This window comes from Mustela putorius, unplaced genomic scaffold, assembly GCF_011764305.1.
Source record: "Mustela putorius furo isolate JIRA1106 unplaced genomic scaffold, ASM1176430v1.1 tig00000095_pilon_pilon_pilon, whole genome shotgun sequence".
NCBI classification, from domain to species: domain Eukaryota; kingdom Metazoa; phylum Chordata; class Mammalia; order Carnivora; family Mustelidae; genus Mustela; species Mustela putorius.
The window spans coordinates 35532035-35550835 of record NW_025421280.1 but is presented as its reverse complement, the minus strand read 5'-3'; the positions used below and the strand labels follow the sequence as shown (position 1 = coordinate 35550835).

General features: G+C 55.8%; 1 protein-coding gene across 9 annotated transcripts in view; it reads right to left on the bottom strand.

Moving 5' to 3' along the window:
- The window catches only part of ARHGEF18 (Rho/Rac guanine nucleotide exchange factor 18), an 81042-nt gene that overhangs the window by 4253 nt on the left and 57988 nt on the right, over window positions 1-18801 (bottom strand). For 8 of the 9 annotated variants that reach the window (XM_045084559.1, XM_013045268.2, XM_013045269.2 and 5 more), the window contains 15 exons: window positions 14202-14340; window positions 13258-13370; window positions 12959-13099; window positions 10936-11186; window positions 9891-10016; window positions 8524-8641; window positions 7601-7849; window positions 6487-6563; window positions 5731-5909; window positions 4886-4977; window positions 2784-2966; window positions 1469-1606; window positions 1003-1124; window positions 229-285; window positions 82-129 (listed from right to left, as the gene is read on the bottom strand). In XM_045084559.1, the coding sequence (XP_044940494.1) occupies window positions 82-129; window positions 229-285; window positions 1003-1124; window positions 1469-1606; window positions 2784-2966; window positions 4886-4977; window positions 5731-5909; window positions 6487-6563; window positions 7601-7849; window positions 8524-8641; window positions 9891-10016; window positions 10936-11186; window positions 12959-13099; window positions 13258-13370; window positions 14202-14340 (2033 nt within the window). Of the gene's footprint in view, window positions 1-81; window positions 130-228; window positions 303-1002; window positions 1125-1468; window positions 1607-2783; window positions 2967-4885; window positions 4978-5730; window positions 5910-6486; window positions 6564-7600; window positions 7850-8523; window positions 8642-9890; window positions 10017-10935; window positions 11187-12958; window positions 13100-13257; window positions 13371-14201; window positions 14341-18801 lie in introns of all 9 variants that reach the window. The other variant, XM_045084581.1, reaches the window with a different exon arrangement.

Below are 18801 nucleotides of genomic sequence, written 5' to 3'. Positions count from 1 at the left end.
CCTTCCCCAGAGCCCAACTTCAGGGGTTGGAGAAGGGCCGGGTCACGGACGGGGGAGAACCACCCCATCCCCATCCCGTACCTGGAGGCTGAGAAGCAGCTGCGACAGGGTCTGGATCCGCTGGACAAGCTGTGGGGAGGGGCAGAGACGCTGGTTCCCTGCTCTCTGCAAAGCCATGTGGGCTGTGTATGCCCCCCCCCTGGGGACCCCGATGAGCCCCAAGCCTACCTCAAACTCCAAGACCAGGGGCTGACGGGGGCCACACTCCACACCTGGCACAGTGACCTGTGGAGACAACGGTTCTAACACAAAGAGCTAAGGACCTGTTTAATACTGACGAGACCCCCCCCCCCATGCCACCCCACTGTGCCCTGCCTGGTCATTTGACTTGTGTGAGCCCTGGAGTCTGGAAGACGAGGGCACAGGCCGGCCTTCCTGGAGGTGGGAAGGCAGCTGCTGTGGGTTCCGCGTGGGGAGCCTTGGAGGTCAGGTATGCCCGGCCTCAGGGGAGCCAGTGGGCAGCAGAGGGGAGCCTGACCCACAACCTGACCCCACTCTGGGCCAGGCGCCTGGTAAGGGTAGGCCTCCAGAGTCCGAGGGAAGCAGCCAGGCGCCTCAGCAACCACAGGCATGAGGACACACGGGCTGAGGACACGCAGGCATGAGGACACACGTGCAGACTTGGTGCTCAGGGCCCCTGCGGTGCGCCTTGGCTGCTGCTGCGGCCACAGCTCCTGCCCTGGGCTCATCCCCTCCCTCACTTCTGTCCTGGGCACCTCGTACCATTCCTGGGGAGTGCAGGAGGGAACGTGAAGCCTGCCTACAGGTTCATCTGGGCCCAGATTCTTTCCTGGGACAATGGGAATGGCGCTGGTCACTATGGGTCCTGAGATGCCCAAACTAGACAACCCCACACACAAGCGGCTCACGCTTGTGAATGCCGACGCAAAGGGCTTGGGCTGACCCTGCTCAGCTCAGGGATATCCCAAGGAAGCAACGTACTGCAGGTGGGGCCTCCTCAGGGGGTTCCCGGGGGCTGCTGGGCTGTGAGTCTGGGCTGCGCACCGGGCCTTGCCAGTCTCGGGGGCCGGGGTCACTGCTGGAGGCCTTCTTCAAACTGCCATCTGAAAAGCCCAATCCAGGCGCATGAGGTCCCACAGGGGTCCAGACCAGGCCCCCCCACTCCCCAAGACCCAGGTGGAAAATTGGCCATGCCACCCTGGCGGCATTTGACTCAGAGACCGGCAGGAGAGGGAGGGGCCGGCCCTTGTGCTGCTGTTGGAGCTCAACGGACATCTCCCTGAAGGTTCCAGAACCTGCCCAGAGGGTTCGTAGTTGGGGCAGAGAGTTGGCAGGAAGCAGAAGCAGCAGCAAATGCCTTGACTTCACTGCTGGGAACACTCCAAAAATCCTCACAACTTCTTGTGCGGGACCCCGCGAAGCCCCAGGGGGACGCGGAACCACTCACTCTTGCCGGGGCTGCTCACGGTGTCATAGCCTCCAAAGGTCTCTGCCCTGCGGGGCAGGCCTGCGGAGCCACCCCCGTCTTCCACCTGGCTGTTGGTGCTGCCCAGCTGCCTGCAGATCAGGGTCTGGATGTCCTCGACTGCGGAAGGAGACGGGAGGAACGGAGTCAGGCTGTGGAGTGGCGCTGTGGGTGTCAGAGTGTGGCAGCGCCTGGGGACTCGGGCCCGAGAAGCCCGCAGGGCGCTGGTCATGGTCTTCTATCCCCCCAACATGGGACTTCAGTCCCCACCACCCCCAGCCTGTGCATGCCAGGTTCAACAACCAGGACACGTCAGTCTGTGTCCGCCGGAGATGCTGGACCAGGGGTCAGCGTGTGGGGGCGGCTGGGGTCGTGCTGGGCCTGGGTGAGGAACATGGTTGTGTGCTTGGCTGTCGACTGTCACACAGATGGTTGGAGGCCATGGGAGAGTGGCCTTTGGGGGCAGGTCAGGTCACAAAAAATGCTCTAGGACAAACAGGCTTTGGCCAGGTGAGGAGGAGGGGAGAAGAACGTTCCAGGCTGAGGCACGTACAAGAGGGTCCTCAGGGGGCCAAGAACAATGGCCACTGAAGAAATGGGAGGAAGCAGGAGGTCAGTGTGGCTGGAGGAAACAAGACTGAGCGGACACACAGTCCACAAGGGAGCTCTCTTTCCCCCTTACTCTGAAGGAAAGGCCTGGAGGGCAGCAGCTGTCTCTCTCTCGTTTGCTTTCCTGGCTGGACCCGATGAGCACTGGCTGCCTGGCCTGACACATGCTGGGCCTCACACGGGGCTGGCTCAGCAGCTGCCTGGGGGCCATTAGGGGCTCTGGCAAGGCCCCTGGCCAACCCCCGAAGCAGGCCCTGTGGCTGAGGGTGCACAGAAGGGACAGGCCACGTGCTCGCCAGCGCCCTCCTGTGGCCGCTGTGCTCTTAAGCCTCTTCCCACCTAGACGTTTCGGGAAGCCCTCCTGGGAGGTGGGCTGGGTCTCAGAGCCCTCTGAAGTGACCTACCACATTTGGATGTGTGCTTATTTCTGGGGACATCATTGGGGCCCCACTTGTCAGAAAGAACCTCCCGAGTGTGGGAACCCATCTTGGTTGACTTCAGATCCCAGGGGCCCAGCGTGGTGCTGCCTCACCTGTAGTGGGTTCCCGGGAGAAGGTGCTGTAAGTCTGCTGGGGGGGTCAGCACTGTCTCCAGGAGCATGCCCAGACCACCCCCACCTCCACCAGGCAGAACTGTAGGGCGGCCGTGGACCAGCACCCAGTGAGGGCCCCTAGATGCGGCTCCTTACTCTCACTCATGGCCGACTTGAGGATCAGCTCCCCCTGCGTGGTCTCCGAGGAATCCCCTCCTCGGAAGAGGAGTCGCGACTGAGCGATGTCTTCCAGCCCGCTCATCTCCGCCATCTCCAGGTAGATCTGCTGCTTCTCGCCAAGGCTCTGTGCAATCTGCTGGTCTTTCACGTTCAGTCGCTCTGCAAAGCGACGGGAAGCGGAGGGTTGGCCTTCTGGGGTCATTTTCCCCGGGGACCCAGCTCCCACCAGCAGCCCACCCTGAGTCCAGCATCCCATGGGGCAGGGGAGGCCACAGCCCTGTCTTTGGATCATTTGCTCTAATTACAGAAACCTAACACTGTGGGGTGTGCACGAGGACCAGAACAGGCGATTTCCTCGTTTGGGCCGGAGGGACACTCCTACAAGACTTCGTCGTCTTCTCCTGAAACTCCTCCTTCAGGCATTTAGGCCAGACTCCTTACAGGTCTCTCTGGGTTTGATGCTCCTGGCTGCTGTTGCTGTGACAGCAACTTTCTCACCGGTGGCTGCCCGTGTATACACGTCACCTTTGGCTGAACTACTTACTGGGCGCCCTCAGAAGTTCCAACAGTTTTCAACGTGGTTCTATTAGATTTTCTAGGCAAGTAATCATATCACATGCAAAACACAAGTCTATCATGTGCCCTGCAGTCCTGTCTTATTTCCACTTCTCCCCTTGTGACCCTGGAGGAACTTATAGAGTGTAGGGAATCCCGGCGGGGGGGGGGGGGGGCCTGGTCCTGCCTGGCTCCTGATTTGGGTGAGTGTCCCTGATGGGCCAGCGTGAAGGAGGAGACCAGCTTTTGATCGAAGATGGGAAAGCCCATCTCCATAGCGAAAGTATCTATTTTTTAATGCAGTGAGAATCCCATCAGTAATGAGGGATACTGTTGTAGGACTGTGGCACCAGCGGAGATATGTCTATATAGGACCCGTGTTTTATGAGCCACTAGAAATACAGAGTCTGAACGAGCACTGCGTTCACACTGTGCTTCCGGGGTCAGTGGGAGGTCCCCCTCCTTTCTTTTGGACATTTCTATGAATAAATAATCTCAAACATATACCCTCCCCACAAAGAGAAATAAATATATACTATCTAATTTTGTGTCTTTATGGCCTACGTATTTCCTAATTTAAAAATAAAGGACTCAGTTACTGTGGGGGAAGAGGAGGGTCGATTGAGACCACAAAGTCCCTGGGATTGTTCTTGGCAGTGATCTCACTGAAGTCTCGTGGGAATCCGTTAGGGCCGGGGAGGGGAACGGACGAGCCCATGGGGTGCGTCTTACAATGGAACGGGGTTCAGCCTTAAAAAGGAAGGAAGTCGACACACACTACAATGTGGCTGAACCTTGAACCGTCCTGCTCGGTGAAGTCAGCCGAGACACAAAAGGAGAAACATGGCAAGACCCCATTGATACAAGATCCCCAGGATGTGCAAACTCACAGAAACAGAAAGTAGAACAGAGGTTACGGGGGGCTGAGGGAGGAAGGAACAGGGAGTGACAGCTCGAGGAGATGGCCTTTCTTTCGGGAGTGGTGAAAACGATCTGAAATTGTGGTGACAGCTGCACGATCTCGTGCCAGAGACTACGAGCCATGGAATGGTGTACTTTAAATGGCTGAACTGTATTGTGTCTCAGTGACAGCTCAATGAAGAAGTTAAAACAAATTAAAACAGGGAGCTGGAGGCTGAGGTCTGCAGACACAAAGCCAGGGCTGCTGTGGGTGTACCAAGCTCTAGAAGGAGGCTGTGGGGTCCTTGTGCTACTCTAAGTCCCCTTGGGGTTTTTGCCTTATGTGACCTGGGACACCCCCAGCGAGCTCATTCCTGGATAGGGACTGGGGTGTGTGTGTGTGCGCGCGCGTGTATGTGTGGCAAAGCCAGGGTGTCTGGAAACGGCTCAGGGGCCCCGAGTGCCACCCTCTCATGATAAAGCCTCACAAAACGCCTGGTCACTTGGGTGGAAATCTGCTCCATGGCTGATCCTAGTGGGAGAGGACAGAAATGCTGCTGGTGGTCCCGGGCCCTTCTCACCCTACGGGGGACACGACGGTGGTCCAGCCTGACTCCCCTTACCTTGGAAGTCCCTCAGCCTCAGGGCGCGGGCCTCGAACACCTTCTTCTCCTCCTCCGCCTCGCTGAAGGGCCCCTCCTCCTCGTCTGGACAGCTGCAGGGAGAGGGGGCAGATGGGCAGCAACGCCTTCGGGCAGGCTGGCCTCGGCGATGGGCGCCGAGAGCTGCACCAGCAGAAGCAGCTGCTCAGAGCGCCTCGTCCTGGGGGTGACTGAGCTTGTTAACAGTGAGGGAGAGACGGGGCGGGGAAGAGCAAGGCAGCCGCCAGCCTTTATCCTGTCTTCAAGTGTCCGCCCGTCACCAGCCGTGGGTTCCATGCCCGGCCACATGGGGCGGGAGGAAACTGAGGCCAGCTCATTTCCTGGGGGGCTGCAGAACTGAAATTCAGCATCGCGGGAGCTCTGAGCAGGTTCAGGAAGCTTCCAGGCATAAAGAGAGGGAGCAGCAGCTGGCTGGAGTCCCCAGGGGTCCCTGGCCTGAGGTAGGACAGGACAGGACACCAAAACCTCCTCTGACAGGTCTGGCCCCCAGGTCAGGTGTCCCTCACTGCACCCCACCAGTACAGAGGGTACAAGAGCCTGGGCCCACACCCACTGGCCAGCAACATCTTTTTAGCCTCTGACTGGTTGAGCTGTTGGCGGAAGGAGTTGGAAGGGTGTCAGTTGTTCCCTTTAGATGAGGCGGGTGGACGAGGCACTAGGGCAGAATGAGGCAGGGGAAAGGCAGACGGGCCTCTGGCCTTCCTGCGACCTCCAGCCCTCTCCTGGGTACTTCAAGGTCACAGCTGCTTTGCCCAAAGCCAAGGGCCAAAGAGCTGTGGGCAGGGAACACCCAGGGCGCTTCTCACCTCTCCACGGCCCTTCGGATGTGGGCCATCCAAGTGTTCCTCTCCTCCTTGGAGCTGGTGTAGATCTCGTACATCTCGGGCCCTCGCAGGGAGGCGCTGATCAGGAACATGGCTTTCTCCTCGTTGGCCACTTCCCTCACAATGAGCTTTTGTAAGGAGATGACCGGGTGCTTCGAGTCCTGTGTGGGTGGAAGACGGGGTCGGGGAGGACCCCGTTCACCGGGCTGTGTCGGAGCAGCCGTGGAGCCGAGTCTGAGGGGAAGCGGGTCGGGGGGCGTCCTGTGCCCTTCTGTTCTCAAGTAATTCGGAGATATTTGCCATCGGGGAGGGGGGAGGCCAAGACCCTTTGGATTATTTAGAGATGGGGCCTTCACAGAGGTGATGAAGGTAAACTGAAGTAATGAGGGTGGCCTCCGTCTGGGGTGACGGGTGTCATACTTGGGGGGGCCGGTCAGAGTCAGTTGGAGACCCCAAGACCCTGTACCCCGAGAGAGGCAGAGTCACAGAAATGTAAAGGCTAAGACTGGACAAGATGTTAGCACAGGCCCCTAAAGCCTTCCCAGGCAACCAAACAGGACCCCGGGGGTCTCAGAAAATTCTACCCCTGCTTCGCTGGAACCTTCTGGCCCCCGGGAGGACCTGGGACAGTGGGTTAACATAGAGCCGCCTTCTGTGCAGGCAGGCAGCCTTCCAGCAAACCCCGAAGGGTCCCTAAGGCGGGCGGGACCCTTCATCTGAAGAAGACAGGACACCTACCACGGAGGCAAAGACGTATTTTTGATCCTTTTCTTGTAGCAGCAAAAGCACGTCGGTCAGCAGGACAGCAAGGACGTCTAAGGAGAAGCACAGAAGGACATGTCTGACGGGGTCGCAGGGCCCTATGTACGTCCCGGGGGAAGCTTCAGCCTCCAGGGAGAGGTCCCGGTCACTTAGCCTGGCGCCGTAATGCTCCTGCAGGAGTCTGGGGGTGTCCGTCGACCTCACTATTTTCTATCTCCTTCTGTAATTCTCCTGCCTCTGGCCTGCTGGCTTCCTCTGAAGCATTTACTGCACTTTTCACTAGTTTGTTTGTTTCCTTACTTACTTTGTTTCCTTACTCCCTTTCGTGCCACAGACCGAAGTCCCCTGAGGGCGAGGGCCTCCTACCATCCACCTCGGTGTCCCGCACACAGCGGGAGTTAAACCATCCGCTGGGTGCTCGCCTGTGCAAATTCCGGACAGACACATTTGGTCACTGGCCGTCTCAAACACTCCCCGAGAGATCTTTTAAGACGCCGATGTTGGGGTGCCTGGGTGGCTCAGTCAGTGAAGCGTCTGCCTTCGACTCAGGTTATGATCTCAGGGTCCTGGGATCGAGCCCCGCATCAGGCTCCCTGCTCAGCAGGGGGTCCGTGTCTCCCTCTGCCCTCACCCCACTTGTGCTCTCTCACACTCACTCTCAAATCAATAAAATCTTAAAAAAAAAATTACTTTAAAAAAAAAAAAAAAAAGAGAGACATGTTGATGTCAAAGGGCGGGTGAGGAAGTTTTCAGAAGCTCACGAGATGAGCCAAGAAACTCAGTGTTGAGTCCCGAGTGCTCTATGTTCTGGAAGCACACGGTGGGTTTTGGAAGTGGGGCTCGAAGGACACCCCGAGCAGGGAGTGCGATGCTTGGGGCCGCTGAGGTTAGTGGTCCTCGTGGTGGGTCCCGCAGCACCCCAAAGCCCATTCTTCCCACGCTCCTGGCTGCCCGTCTCATCCTGACTAGCGTGCACCCAACCTCCCTTCGACCGTGGAGCAGCTAGGCCGGCTCCTGCTTGTGCACAAGGCGCCGCTGATCCGGGAGGGCCCCCACCGTGCCCCAGCAGAGGTGAGGGACGAGCCTTTACCTTTCAGGCGCCCCGACGTGGTCTTCCAGCACAGCGGGCCCTCCAGCTGGAGCTGCCGCTGCAGCATGTCCTCCTTACGGAAGGTCAGCCCGTTCTTGAACTTGCTGGACGACTTCAAGTCCATCTTCCCTGCGATCTCCCGGAGGCGCTGGCCCTTCTCGTACTCGCTGACCTTTGCGTCCACTTGGGAGATGATGTCCTTGATGAGGTTCAGGGCCTGGGTCAGGTCTCTGTAGTCCTCGGTGCCAGCTGCCACACACACACCAGAGTCAGTGCTTTCCTCCACCCACGTCCGCCACCGCGGCGCCAAGGGGACACACGCCGGGTCTCTGAGGGCTGTTCCCTGAAGCCGCAGCTCAGGGGACCCTCGAGAATCCACCTTCTGATTTGGATCTCCCGAGCTGTAAATGCTTTTTGGAAAGAAACGCGGCAGCCTGGCCTTTGGTTTTTGCCAAGACAGAGCTTCCCGTGAGCTCCATGCGGCCCAGTGGTCACTTCTCACTAAATGTGCGCCCCTAGGCCCACCAGCTCTTCATAACAACGCCCCAACACACATCCCGCTCCTCTGACTGCAAGCTTCTGGCTTCTGTGGCAGGAGAATGTGCTCATTCTCCCAGGGCCCAAATCTCCTAGGGGTGGGGGAGGTATGGTCAGGTGTGGTCAGGCCCTGGCCTCGGAGAACTCTGGGCTGGGCTGTGCGCCCTGTTTCCTCCACCCTCCAGCTTCTAGGCATGCAACACACAGACCATCTCTGTGCCTGGACCCACACTGGGTCGGAAACCCCAGCGCTTGGCGTGAATCCAGACCACCGGGGACGGAGCACACAGGGGCGCTCACCCAGTCCGCTGCTAACATGAGGCAAGAGAGACAGAGATCGCCCCTGAGGGCGGAAGCGAGCCAGGCAGCGAGGGTAGTGACATTACCTTCTGTGTTCTGAATAAGGCGCTCCACTAGCACGGGGTACTTGGTTATGCGCTGAGTGACCAGAAGGATACACTCCTGCACGCCGAGCCGCCTCACGATGGAGAAGTTGCCGATCTTCTATGACATGGGAAACAAAATGTCCTGTTGGCATCTCATCTCGTGCCAGGCCAGGCGCTTCCCCCTTTCTCAGCTCAACAAGAACTTTTCAAGTACTCACTGCAAGCAGGGCTCGCCTGCTGTGTACAGAAAGGCCACAGAAGCGAAGGCAGCCTCTCCTCTTGTAAAACCCATTCAGAAGAAACCAGAAGCAGCGGGGGGCAGGGGGACGGGAGGGAATCACCCGGAGAGCTGTGCACCGTGGGTGTGAGCACACACTCACACACCCACACATGCACACCCACACACACGTGCATATTCACACATGGGGACCCTGACTGGCGGCTGTCAGAAGCCTGTGGAACCACACTGAGCTGGAGCCCAAGTCAGCCCCCTGCTGGCTCCTGAAGCACGGCTCTGGCTAAGAACCCAGGAAGCCGTCATCTGAAGCTATTTCTCGGCAGGGCAGAGGGCAGTTTCTGGTGCCCTCCAGAGCATTCCACACATTCTGCATCTCTGCCCCCCCCAGCACTCATGCACTCCAGGAATGCCTGCAATCCTGAGAGCTGCTTCTGAGCAGGACTGTGGGCTTTGTGAGCCTCCTGGGCCAATTCCAGACTCCCTTTTACCTCTGACCACTGCAACTGTAAGGGAGCGGAATTTAAAAACCTGTCCCTCTTACTTCTATAGCCATTAATTATCAGTTATCACTTCAAATTAAAGTCTATGGGACCAAGCAGCAGGTGGCGGAGAGGCTGCAGGATGCGTGCTGACAGCCAGGTGGCCTAGACCCAGGTGTGCTTTCAAGGATGCGGGAGGCAGGGCCTTGCCTGACCTGGCAGACTCGGGATGGATGTGTGTTTTGGGGTCTGGGCTTTGAGCACCTGCACACTGTCAGGCAGAAGGCAGGCAGGGGTCATTTTGCAGGCCTGGGGGGTGGAGGGAGGATAAGTGGGGACTAGAGAGGGAAGGAGGCAAAAGAGGGGCAGATCCCAGGGCACGGTGGCCCCTTGAAAGGACACCTGTGTCCCCCTGGCAGCCTGAGGAACGAGGGTCAGCAGGTGCCACGCTACAGCCCGCTGAACAGAGCCGCAGGTGTGTTTTGCTTTGTTCTACATCTGGACTTCCCTGAAAAACTTGGAAATCGCTGGTTTGTAAGGTCTGGTCATTGCTGGTCATTGTACGCTCTCCCAAAGTCTACAGTCCCGTGGAAAACAAGCTACAGCAAAGGGGATACATTTTTTAATTAAAAAGAAATTTTTTTTCTTACCTTGATCAGGCTTTGAAATTTCTTGTTTTGCTGTAGTAGCAACTTATAATGACTGACTGCGTCATTGTGGCCGCTACAAAAGACACCATATTTTTCTTTCATTCTGTCCCCATTTTCGCCAGAGAACTGCAGAGAGACCACAGAGATGTTGGCGGGAAGGAGCAGGAGAATCTGCAGGGAGTGCTCGCGTCGGGCTCAGCTGACTACTAAAACAGGTCTCGAATAGCTCGTGCCTCCACTTTCTTATTCAGGTAGGACTTGAATACAGGGGTGGGGTTGGGGGGACGGGGGTCTTATCGCAAGGTACAATAAGGCAAGAGAAGAAACTTTCTAATGGACTTTAGCTCTAACACTTCCTAAAATCCAAGGGGGAGGAGTACATTTATGCTGAAAAATGTTAGAAACATTTAAAAGCTGGGATGTCTGGGGGGCTCAGTGGGTTAAGCATCTGTCTTTGGCTCAGGTCACGATCCCGGGGTCCTGGGATGGAGCCCCGCATCGGGCTCTCTGCTCAGCGCAGAGCCTGTTTCTCCCTTTCCCTCTGCTTCTCCCGGACGGTATACACTTTCTCTCGCTCGCTCGCTCAAATACATAAAATCTTAAAAAAAAAAAGCAAAAGAGGCATTCTGCTAATTAACTCTAATGAGCTGGCTCTGGAGGCCTGGAGCACTCTGAGGTCGGACAAGGAGTTTGAGCCCCTCTGTCCACCTTGGCCTAGGCTCGGACGTCGACTCAGAAGTCAATTTAGGGTTCGCGCCTTTACCACAGACCTACTTCTAACAGCCCCAACCACAGAGATCTAAACCAGAGAAGCAAAAACAGTGAGCCCAGCTGAGCAACCAGACAGAAGCCCAGAATGCAGTTACGGTGGACAGTGTCTGCCCAGGTGCGTTCGGCCCTCGGGCCTCTGCGTTCCTGCAAAGGCCCGGGACCGCTGTCCGCTGCAGGCTCTCAGTCAACAGAGGCCGTGTTCTTTTCCCGACTGCATGGAGCCGAGACGAGGCAGGGGCTCATTCGGGCCCGCTGCCCGCCCCGGCGCGCCCACCTGCTGCACCAGGAGGTCCCCGATTTTCTGGATGACGTAATTGCGGTCACTGCCCTCCTCCAGGGACTCCTGGCGGCGCTCCTTCAGCCGAGAGAGGAAGTGGCTGTGTAGGTCGAGCAGCTCGTCCACACAAGGGAAGAGGCGGCTGATGGCCTTGCTGCTGAACTGGAGCTCCTCCTGCAGGGCCCTGGAGTAGACCTTCAGCATGATCTTGAGTGTCCGGACATGGTGCACCTCTGTCTGCACCAGCTCTGCGGGGACACGGACCGAAGGGCGCGTGTTGCTCCTCCCGTGGCCCGCGATGGCACGCATGCGTACTGCCTACCCACCGGGCACCTGGCTGGCTTCTCCCAGTTCTCCTCCTAAGTCCTTCCCCTGGTGGCCTTACTGTCTGCGAGGGGTGTTCGGGCCTCTTGTCCCCCCAGACGCAGTGCTGCAGGGGCCCCAGGGTCGGGGAGCAGCGAGAGGGCTGGAGCGGTGTCAGGAAAGAGAGGACTCGGGCTGCGCTGGGGCCTCCAATTCAGGGTAGGATTTCCGGCCCAAAGAGGCTGTTTTAAGCAAGAAGACTGTTCTGGTGAACACCATTCCTTGGTGAGGGAAACTCACATGCCTGTGCACAGCAGTGACTAGACCCAGACCATAGCCAACGACAAAACAGAGTTCAAGTGTAGAATTTAATTTTCTGGTGAAAGGCAAAGACAGGGGCGCCTGGGTGGCTCAGAGGGTTAGGCCTCTGCCTTCGGCTCGGGTCGTGATCTCAGGGTCCTGGGATCGAGCCCCGCATCGGGCTCTCTGCTCAGCGGGGAGCCTGCTTCTCCCTCTCTCTGCCTACTTGTGATTTCTGTCAGATGAATAAATAAAATCTTAAAAAAAAAAAAAAAAGGCAAAGGCAGAACAGGTTTCGTGTTGGGAAGTGTTCAAATCAAGGCCTGGAAGTGGCTAGAGACCAGAGGTCGGCAGAGCCAGGCCCGGTACTGACGGCCGTCCTGTCCTTCCCTGCAGGATGTTTGCCCTGGGTCTGGAGCCCTGAGGCAAAGCATCAACAGAGATCTCCTCCTGCCCACACCCCAACCTACTCTGGCCCGAGCAGAAAGCTCAGGGTGTGAGGGGTGCCTGGGAGACTCAGCTGGCGAGGCGTCTGCCTCTGAGTCAGGTCATGGTCTCGGGGTCCCGGGATCCCTCTCCCTCTGCCTGCCGCTTCGCTCCCCGTTTGTGCTTACTCTCTTTGTCAAATAAATAAAATAAAAAAAAAAAAATAAAGCAAGCAAAGTCAGGGTGGGAAACGTGGAGGGACTCAAGGGCCAGTGGACCCCACCATCGCCAACCGGACCCCAGTGGAACAGAAGACACTTGTACGGCAGAACCTCCTCACAGAACCCCAGTGAGGAACAGAAAATACCTCCTTAGGCGACCCAGCAGTGTCTTGGGGAATGATTCCCACAAAGAGAATCCTAAGAACAAGTAATTTGGGGGAGAGAAAGGCCCCAGATTCCAGTGGGAGTCTTGGGCCTTCATCATCCTGCTTAGAGGGGGCCAGAGGCCTAGAGGGACATCTGTGGGGCCCCCAACATGGCACCCGGCCCGGGGACAGGTTCTGTGTCCAAAACCTCCCATCTCAGGAGCGTGGCTGCCCGGGGTGATCACGCTGGAGCCAGTGCTGTGTCTTGTGCCTCTCGCACCCCTAGTCACAGCCACCCCAGGCCTGTCGGGGGTCACCAGGGATGGCTGGGATGGGCCCGGGATGGTCTCCTCTTTCGGGGTCACCAGCAGGGTCAGGGTGAGTCAGGACTGGGCATTCACCCACACTCATCCTCAGGGATGGGTTCTCACAAAGCCCTCCCTGGCCACCTCCTCCCTGACTGGGAAGGCAGGGTGGCCCCAGGGGAACAGGCAGAGTGAGCCCCCTAGTCTCAAAAAGGAGCCTGAGGTCTTAGTGGAGCCCAGGCTCCTCAGTGCAACCAATCAAAGCAAAGGCGGAAAAGAAGCAAGTGGAAGGTCCGTGTGACGGCGCCGAACTTCTTACCATAGAGCACATCCTGCCTCTTGACCACCTCCTTCTTCTGGGTCTTTGCATACGCCGCGTCCACGGAAAGGCTCCAGGACTCGGCCTCGAAATCGCGGGCATCCGACTCGATCTCACTCCTCAGCGAAGCCGTGCAGGGGTCTGAGTGAGGAGTAAGACACCGAGGCTGGGGGCTGGAGCCTCGCTGACTCTGGGCTACCCCAGCGGGCGTCCTGGGGACACACTGAAATGGGTCGCAGCCCCTTCCACGGCGGGTGGAGACCACAGGATGCCCGTGAAAAGAGTTGAGGTGACCGTACCTTCTACAAAAATGGGCTCGGCACTCGAGGATGTGAGCGAAAGAGAGTCATCAGCTGCCTGCTTAAATTTTAAAAACACGGAGTCGGCTTCATCCATCTCTCCTGCGATTGGTCTAAACAAAAAAATCATAAAAACAGTTACTCTAAAAAATTGAGCTAAACACACATACACACATTCTACGAAGGCAAATCTACCTGAGAACTTTCTGGATTTCAACATAAACTCTGTCACAGATCATGTGTAAAAATCAGGAGACTATCTGTCCACATCACACCAGGACTTCCTCCATCCTAACTAACTTCAGTCTGATGTCCAGTACGTTCTAAGGGTGCAATCAATCGTATGCTTCCTTTAACAGCCACCCGAGCTCACCAGGGCCCCTGGAATTCTTTCCAGCAAGAGTTGGGTGGACACAGCCACACTCAGCCAAGGGTGGAGGGAGAGCCCTTTTTTGGCAGAAGATAATCAGCTCCTTTCCCCACCAACCCCAACAAGGACCACCTCGATGACATTTATTAGCCTTAGGTTAGCCTTAGGTTTTGCGAGCAAATGCTGCTGAGTTCCAAGTCCTCGGAGGACAGGGTTAAGGCATCAATAACGGGATGCTACCTCCATGGCAACCTCGGTGGGACTTCTAGCATTGTCTCGAACACAGACAGGAACCCTGTCTATGGGCCCTTTGAGAGCAGGAAACAGAACTAGCTCCTAATGGTCAAGTACCCCCAGAACACAACACACGGCATTTCAATAAAGACGATTAGATCTCTGAAGGAAGTGTTAATAGGAATTTCATGGCGTGGCTGGGGAGCAACGGGCAGGTGCACACGGACATGAGGGTCTCCCTTAGGAGAGCCTGGCCACGGGGTCCCTGTGTAACGCCACATCCGATTCCCTCTCTCTCCCCCTTCACCGGCACCTGGCGCAGGGACAGGACCCCACTTACCCAAGCTGTGTCCCCGTTCCTGCCGGGCTGGGTGCTGGCTGCGGCGCCCCCTTTTGTGAGACCGTCATGCCGACATTCCTGGACAGAGCCGGGCTGCCATCAGACAAGAGGGTGGCCCTTGGGTGCTCCTTCAGGGACGCTGCGACAGAGGCAAACACAGAGTTGGTGCTGAGAAAGTGGGCAGGGTAGCGCAGGGGGCCTGTCCGAAAGCCCCGTTCCGACTGTGGCCGCAGCACGGACAGGATCTTGGAGGTCAGCAGCTCGTTATCTAGAAAGACATTCTCGCTCCACTTCCGAGGAAAAGAGCTGTAGAAAGACAGCTCGGGGCGGCCGTGGTGCGCGCTGTGTCTGTCACTGGTTTTGGAATGCGTGTTCCCCATGTTCACGGTCGGGGCTCCAAGACCCAGCGCGGTGCGAGGCCGGGCTGCGCCGTTTTTATACTTCCGTGTGATCCTTCTAGAAATGTAAAGCTGCGTCCTCTCCCACTGTATTGGCTGAGACAGCGGGTCTGGAGGGCAGGAAATTGGTCCCCACTGTGACCATTTAGTTGGAAATCGCACAGTAGCTTCTCCTTTGGTAAAATAACAACAAAAAAATCCTGACACCCCTTCCATCCTGGCGGGGGGTAAACAGGCAGAGAGGAGTTTAGATTCACTATAAGTAATCTAAGATCACTAAATAGGGAGCTCTGTGCTCGGTGCCGACATCACACACACACACACACACACACACACACACACATTCTCTCTCTCTCTCTCTCTCTGTATCGCTCTCGCTCTCACTCTCTGACTGTAATTAACCAGAGATCAGATGTCCGGACGACACTGAGACCCCGCCACCACAAAGCATGATGTAGGACCACACACGCCCCGTTCGTAAGTACACTGAGAGAATCTGAGCACCACAGTGGACAAGAGGGGCCAATCCCATCTCACACGAGGACTGTAAACCAACACACAACGGGGGCTCCAAAGGGTTCTTCACACTCCTCTGCTGATTAAGGTAGGAACTGAGACAGTGGGCTGTGCTTACGCTCTGATCACCTTCCTCACTGATGGAACAGTGAAACTCAGAAAGCCAAACTGTCACCCTCTTCAGTTTGACAAATTGCGCCTTGGCTGGGACGGGCTGCGTGGCTCGCTCATTCTCAGGGTGAAAACCACACTCGAAAGAGCTCCTCCAGGCAGCGATAACCAGCAGCATTAGGAAGAGATCTGTCCACTAGCGTGACTCCTGGGTCCCCAGTGCGTCCATCCACGGGTTTCTGTCACACAGGTTGAGTAGAGGGGACTGTGGTTCTCTGCGGCATACAGACCATGACCTTTAGGGTAGGCAAGGGAGCAGCACTAGGGGAAAATAAATGTACTTCTCTCAAGAGCTTTTCTGGGGAGAGGGATTCAACATTTGAGTTCATTCATTCATTTTTTAAAATATTTTTATTTACCTGAGAGAGAAAGCGAGAGATCACAAGTAGGGCGCGCAGCAGGCAGAAGCGAGAGGGAGAAGCAGGCTCCCCCTCGGAGCAGGGAGCCCGATGTGGGGCTCGATCCTGGGACCCTGAGATCATGACCTGAGCCTAAGGCAGACGCTTAACTGACTGAGCCACCCAGGTGCCTGCCCTCAGAGTTCTAATTTAGGTGGAAATGCACGGTAGCTCCAGGTGGGCGGGCGGGTGTGTGTCAGAGAGAACACTTCGGGTCAAGGAGTCATGAACAAAGCTCATCAACAGAGACTTCACCAGTAGGCTGTGTGACGCCGTGTTCCACACGGAGCACAGATCCACAGCCATTCATTAACACGGTCCCACACGGTGAAGGGGACATCTGGTCAGTGACTTTAGATGTCCCAGGATCCTAAGTGGCTAACAATTACTATCATCATTGAGACAAAGGTGACAAGGATATCATCCCTATAAGAACACCCATATTCATAAAGGCAAAAGTCATAAATCGAGGCCTCCGTGGTCCAGAGCAGGGATTTCCTGCCATTTCTACACCCCCCTGAAATGCCACCTAAGCAATTATGACCCCATGTACAAATACGGGACAAACCCTGAATTGAGTCCTTTGCCTGCCTGACAGACTGTTCCTGTGACCCGAGATCTTGCCTGAAGTCACATGGGTTCTGCTTTAATCACAGTCCACAGGAGGAAATGCCACCATACACACCCTCTGGGGATCATCATTCCCAAAGAATTTTAATAAACAATGGGTACACTAAATCTACAGCAACTTAAACCTCCCCCTGATGATGGAGAAGACACTTTGAGGTATCCGTGTCTAAGGGTTATGATTGGGGACACCAGGCGCCACTGCACTCAAGGGGGTCCAAGGGATAAAATTTCAGCGGCGAGAAATGAATGACGAGGCGGCCCCTTCTGACATACGATGTAATTGACTTATTTATTCTGATCATTCACTGTCTGCTTCCCCAGTAGAATGGAAGACAGTGCCTCCCACAAAACAGATCAAGAAATCACTGTTTTATGGAATATTATTCAGCTATACAAAGGAAGGAAATCCCGACACCTGCCACGATGTGGAGGGACCCTGAGGACAGTGGCCTTAGTGAGAGGAGCCAGATGCAGAAGGATACATCTCCCAGGACTCCATTTCTAGGAGGTCCCCAGAGGAGTCCCGTCCACACAGAGATGAGATGGTGGGAGCCAGGGCTGGGGCAGGGGGTGGGGAGTCCGTGCTTTGTGGGGACACAGTCTCAGTTTGGGGAGATGGAAAGTTCTGGAGACAGAAGGTGGGGATGGTGGAACACCTGTGTGAATGTGCTTAACGCGACTGGACTATATTCTTAAAAAATGGTTACAGTGGTCAATTTTATGTTTAGGTATGTTTTACCACAGTTTGAAAAAAAGAAATCATTGTTTCTTTGGGAACCGTTCTGCATCCTGACTGTAGTGTTGGTTACTCAGATCTATACATACCAAGGATAACATCTCATAGAACTAGGGGTACCTGGAGGGGGCTCAGTCGGTTAAGTGTCTGACTTTGGCTCAGGTCACAATGTCCAGATCCTGGGATCGAGCCCCGCGCCGGGCTCCCTGCTTCGCACTGGGTCTGCTTATCCCTCTGCCCCTCCCCCTGCTCATGTGCTCGCTCTCTCTCTCAAATAAATAAAATTATAAAAGAAATTAATGGAACTACACACTCCCTTTTCCCCACTGAAGAGTGCAACGTAACAACTGGCGAAACCCAAACTGGGTCTGTCCCTGAGTTGATAATATTCCACCCATGCCAGTGACCTGGATTATCTAATTACCAGCTGGCATATCATCACGGCAAGATGCTTGGCAAAGGGCACCTGGGACTCTGTGTACCCTTTTTTGCAATTCACAATTCTTGTGAATCTTTTTTTTTTTTTTTTAAGATTTTATTTATTTGTGAGAGAGAGAGAGTGAGAGCGAGCACACAAACAGGGGGAGTGGCAGGCAGAGGGAGAAGCAGCCTTCCCGCTGAGCCCAGGGGCTCGATCCCGGGACTCCGGGATCATGACCTGAGCAAAGGGCAAGATGCTTAAGCGACTAAGCCACCCAGGCTCGTCGCTTCTTGGGGATCTGAAAGGATTTCAAAATAAAAAGTTGCAGCTGATTCTTAGTGTTCACTGTCTTGATGTCCGGTGAAGTTGCGGTGGGCGCTGAATTAGCGGGGGCCGAATCTGTCCTGATGGAGATGCAGAGCTGGGCTCCTGCGAGTTTCTGCCCACACTTCCATCACCTCCTCCGTACGTACGCTTGCTTTATGTGTGTTTCCCCTGAAAGACACATGACTGAACACACTGATCTATTACCACTGAGCTCACAGTCACTGGGACCACAACTCGGGCCTGAAGGGAGCATGGCGAACACGTGGGTTTTCTCCGTCCCAGGCATCACAGGCTCCTTGTACTTGGTAATGCCGGACGGCCCTTCAGCATGATGCTTGGGGCCATTTCAAGCAGCCCTATCCCCAACGGAGAGCATAAAAATGCAAAGAACACGGCATTAACCGCACTGCGAACAGGACGCCTGTCCACAGGAAGGCAGGGTGTCCCTCTGTCCCACCTTGACGGGCAACGTGCAGGGTGGGTGACTCCTGTTTTTCACTGCCCATGGCCCCACAGGACCGTGAAGGTCCCACGGGCGTGGATCTGGGGGTCACAGATAAATTTCGGCGAGCAGGTACGTTTGCAAATACGGAATCCGTGAATAAAGGACTGACTACATGCAAGCGAGATGTCAAGGAGGAAATGATTACGATGCCTTAGAACACCCTGATTTGCTCAAATGCATATGATATCTCTTCAGGGCACCGATATTCTTGGTATTGCTCTAGGCCATATTATACACATTTGCCCCAGAAGTATCCGATCTGGGGGGACTTCTTACAGGAAAACGTGATGCCGTTCATTTGGCAGCAATATGGCCCTGCTAGAAGAACTCATTCTTTTTCCCTGGAGGGTCTAACCACCACGGCCCCTCTCAAGCTACTTAAGACTTTAAAATAAGGGGTGGATGTTCACTAATCGAGCCTTTCTGTAACTTGTGCAGTCATGCAGACAACCGCCTGATCAGGACACGAATTGGTGGCTCTGCCACAGACCAGCCATT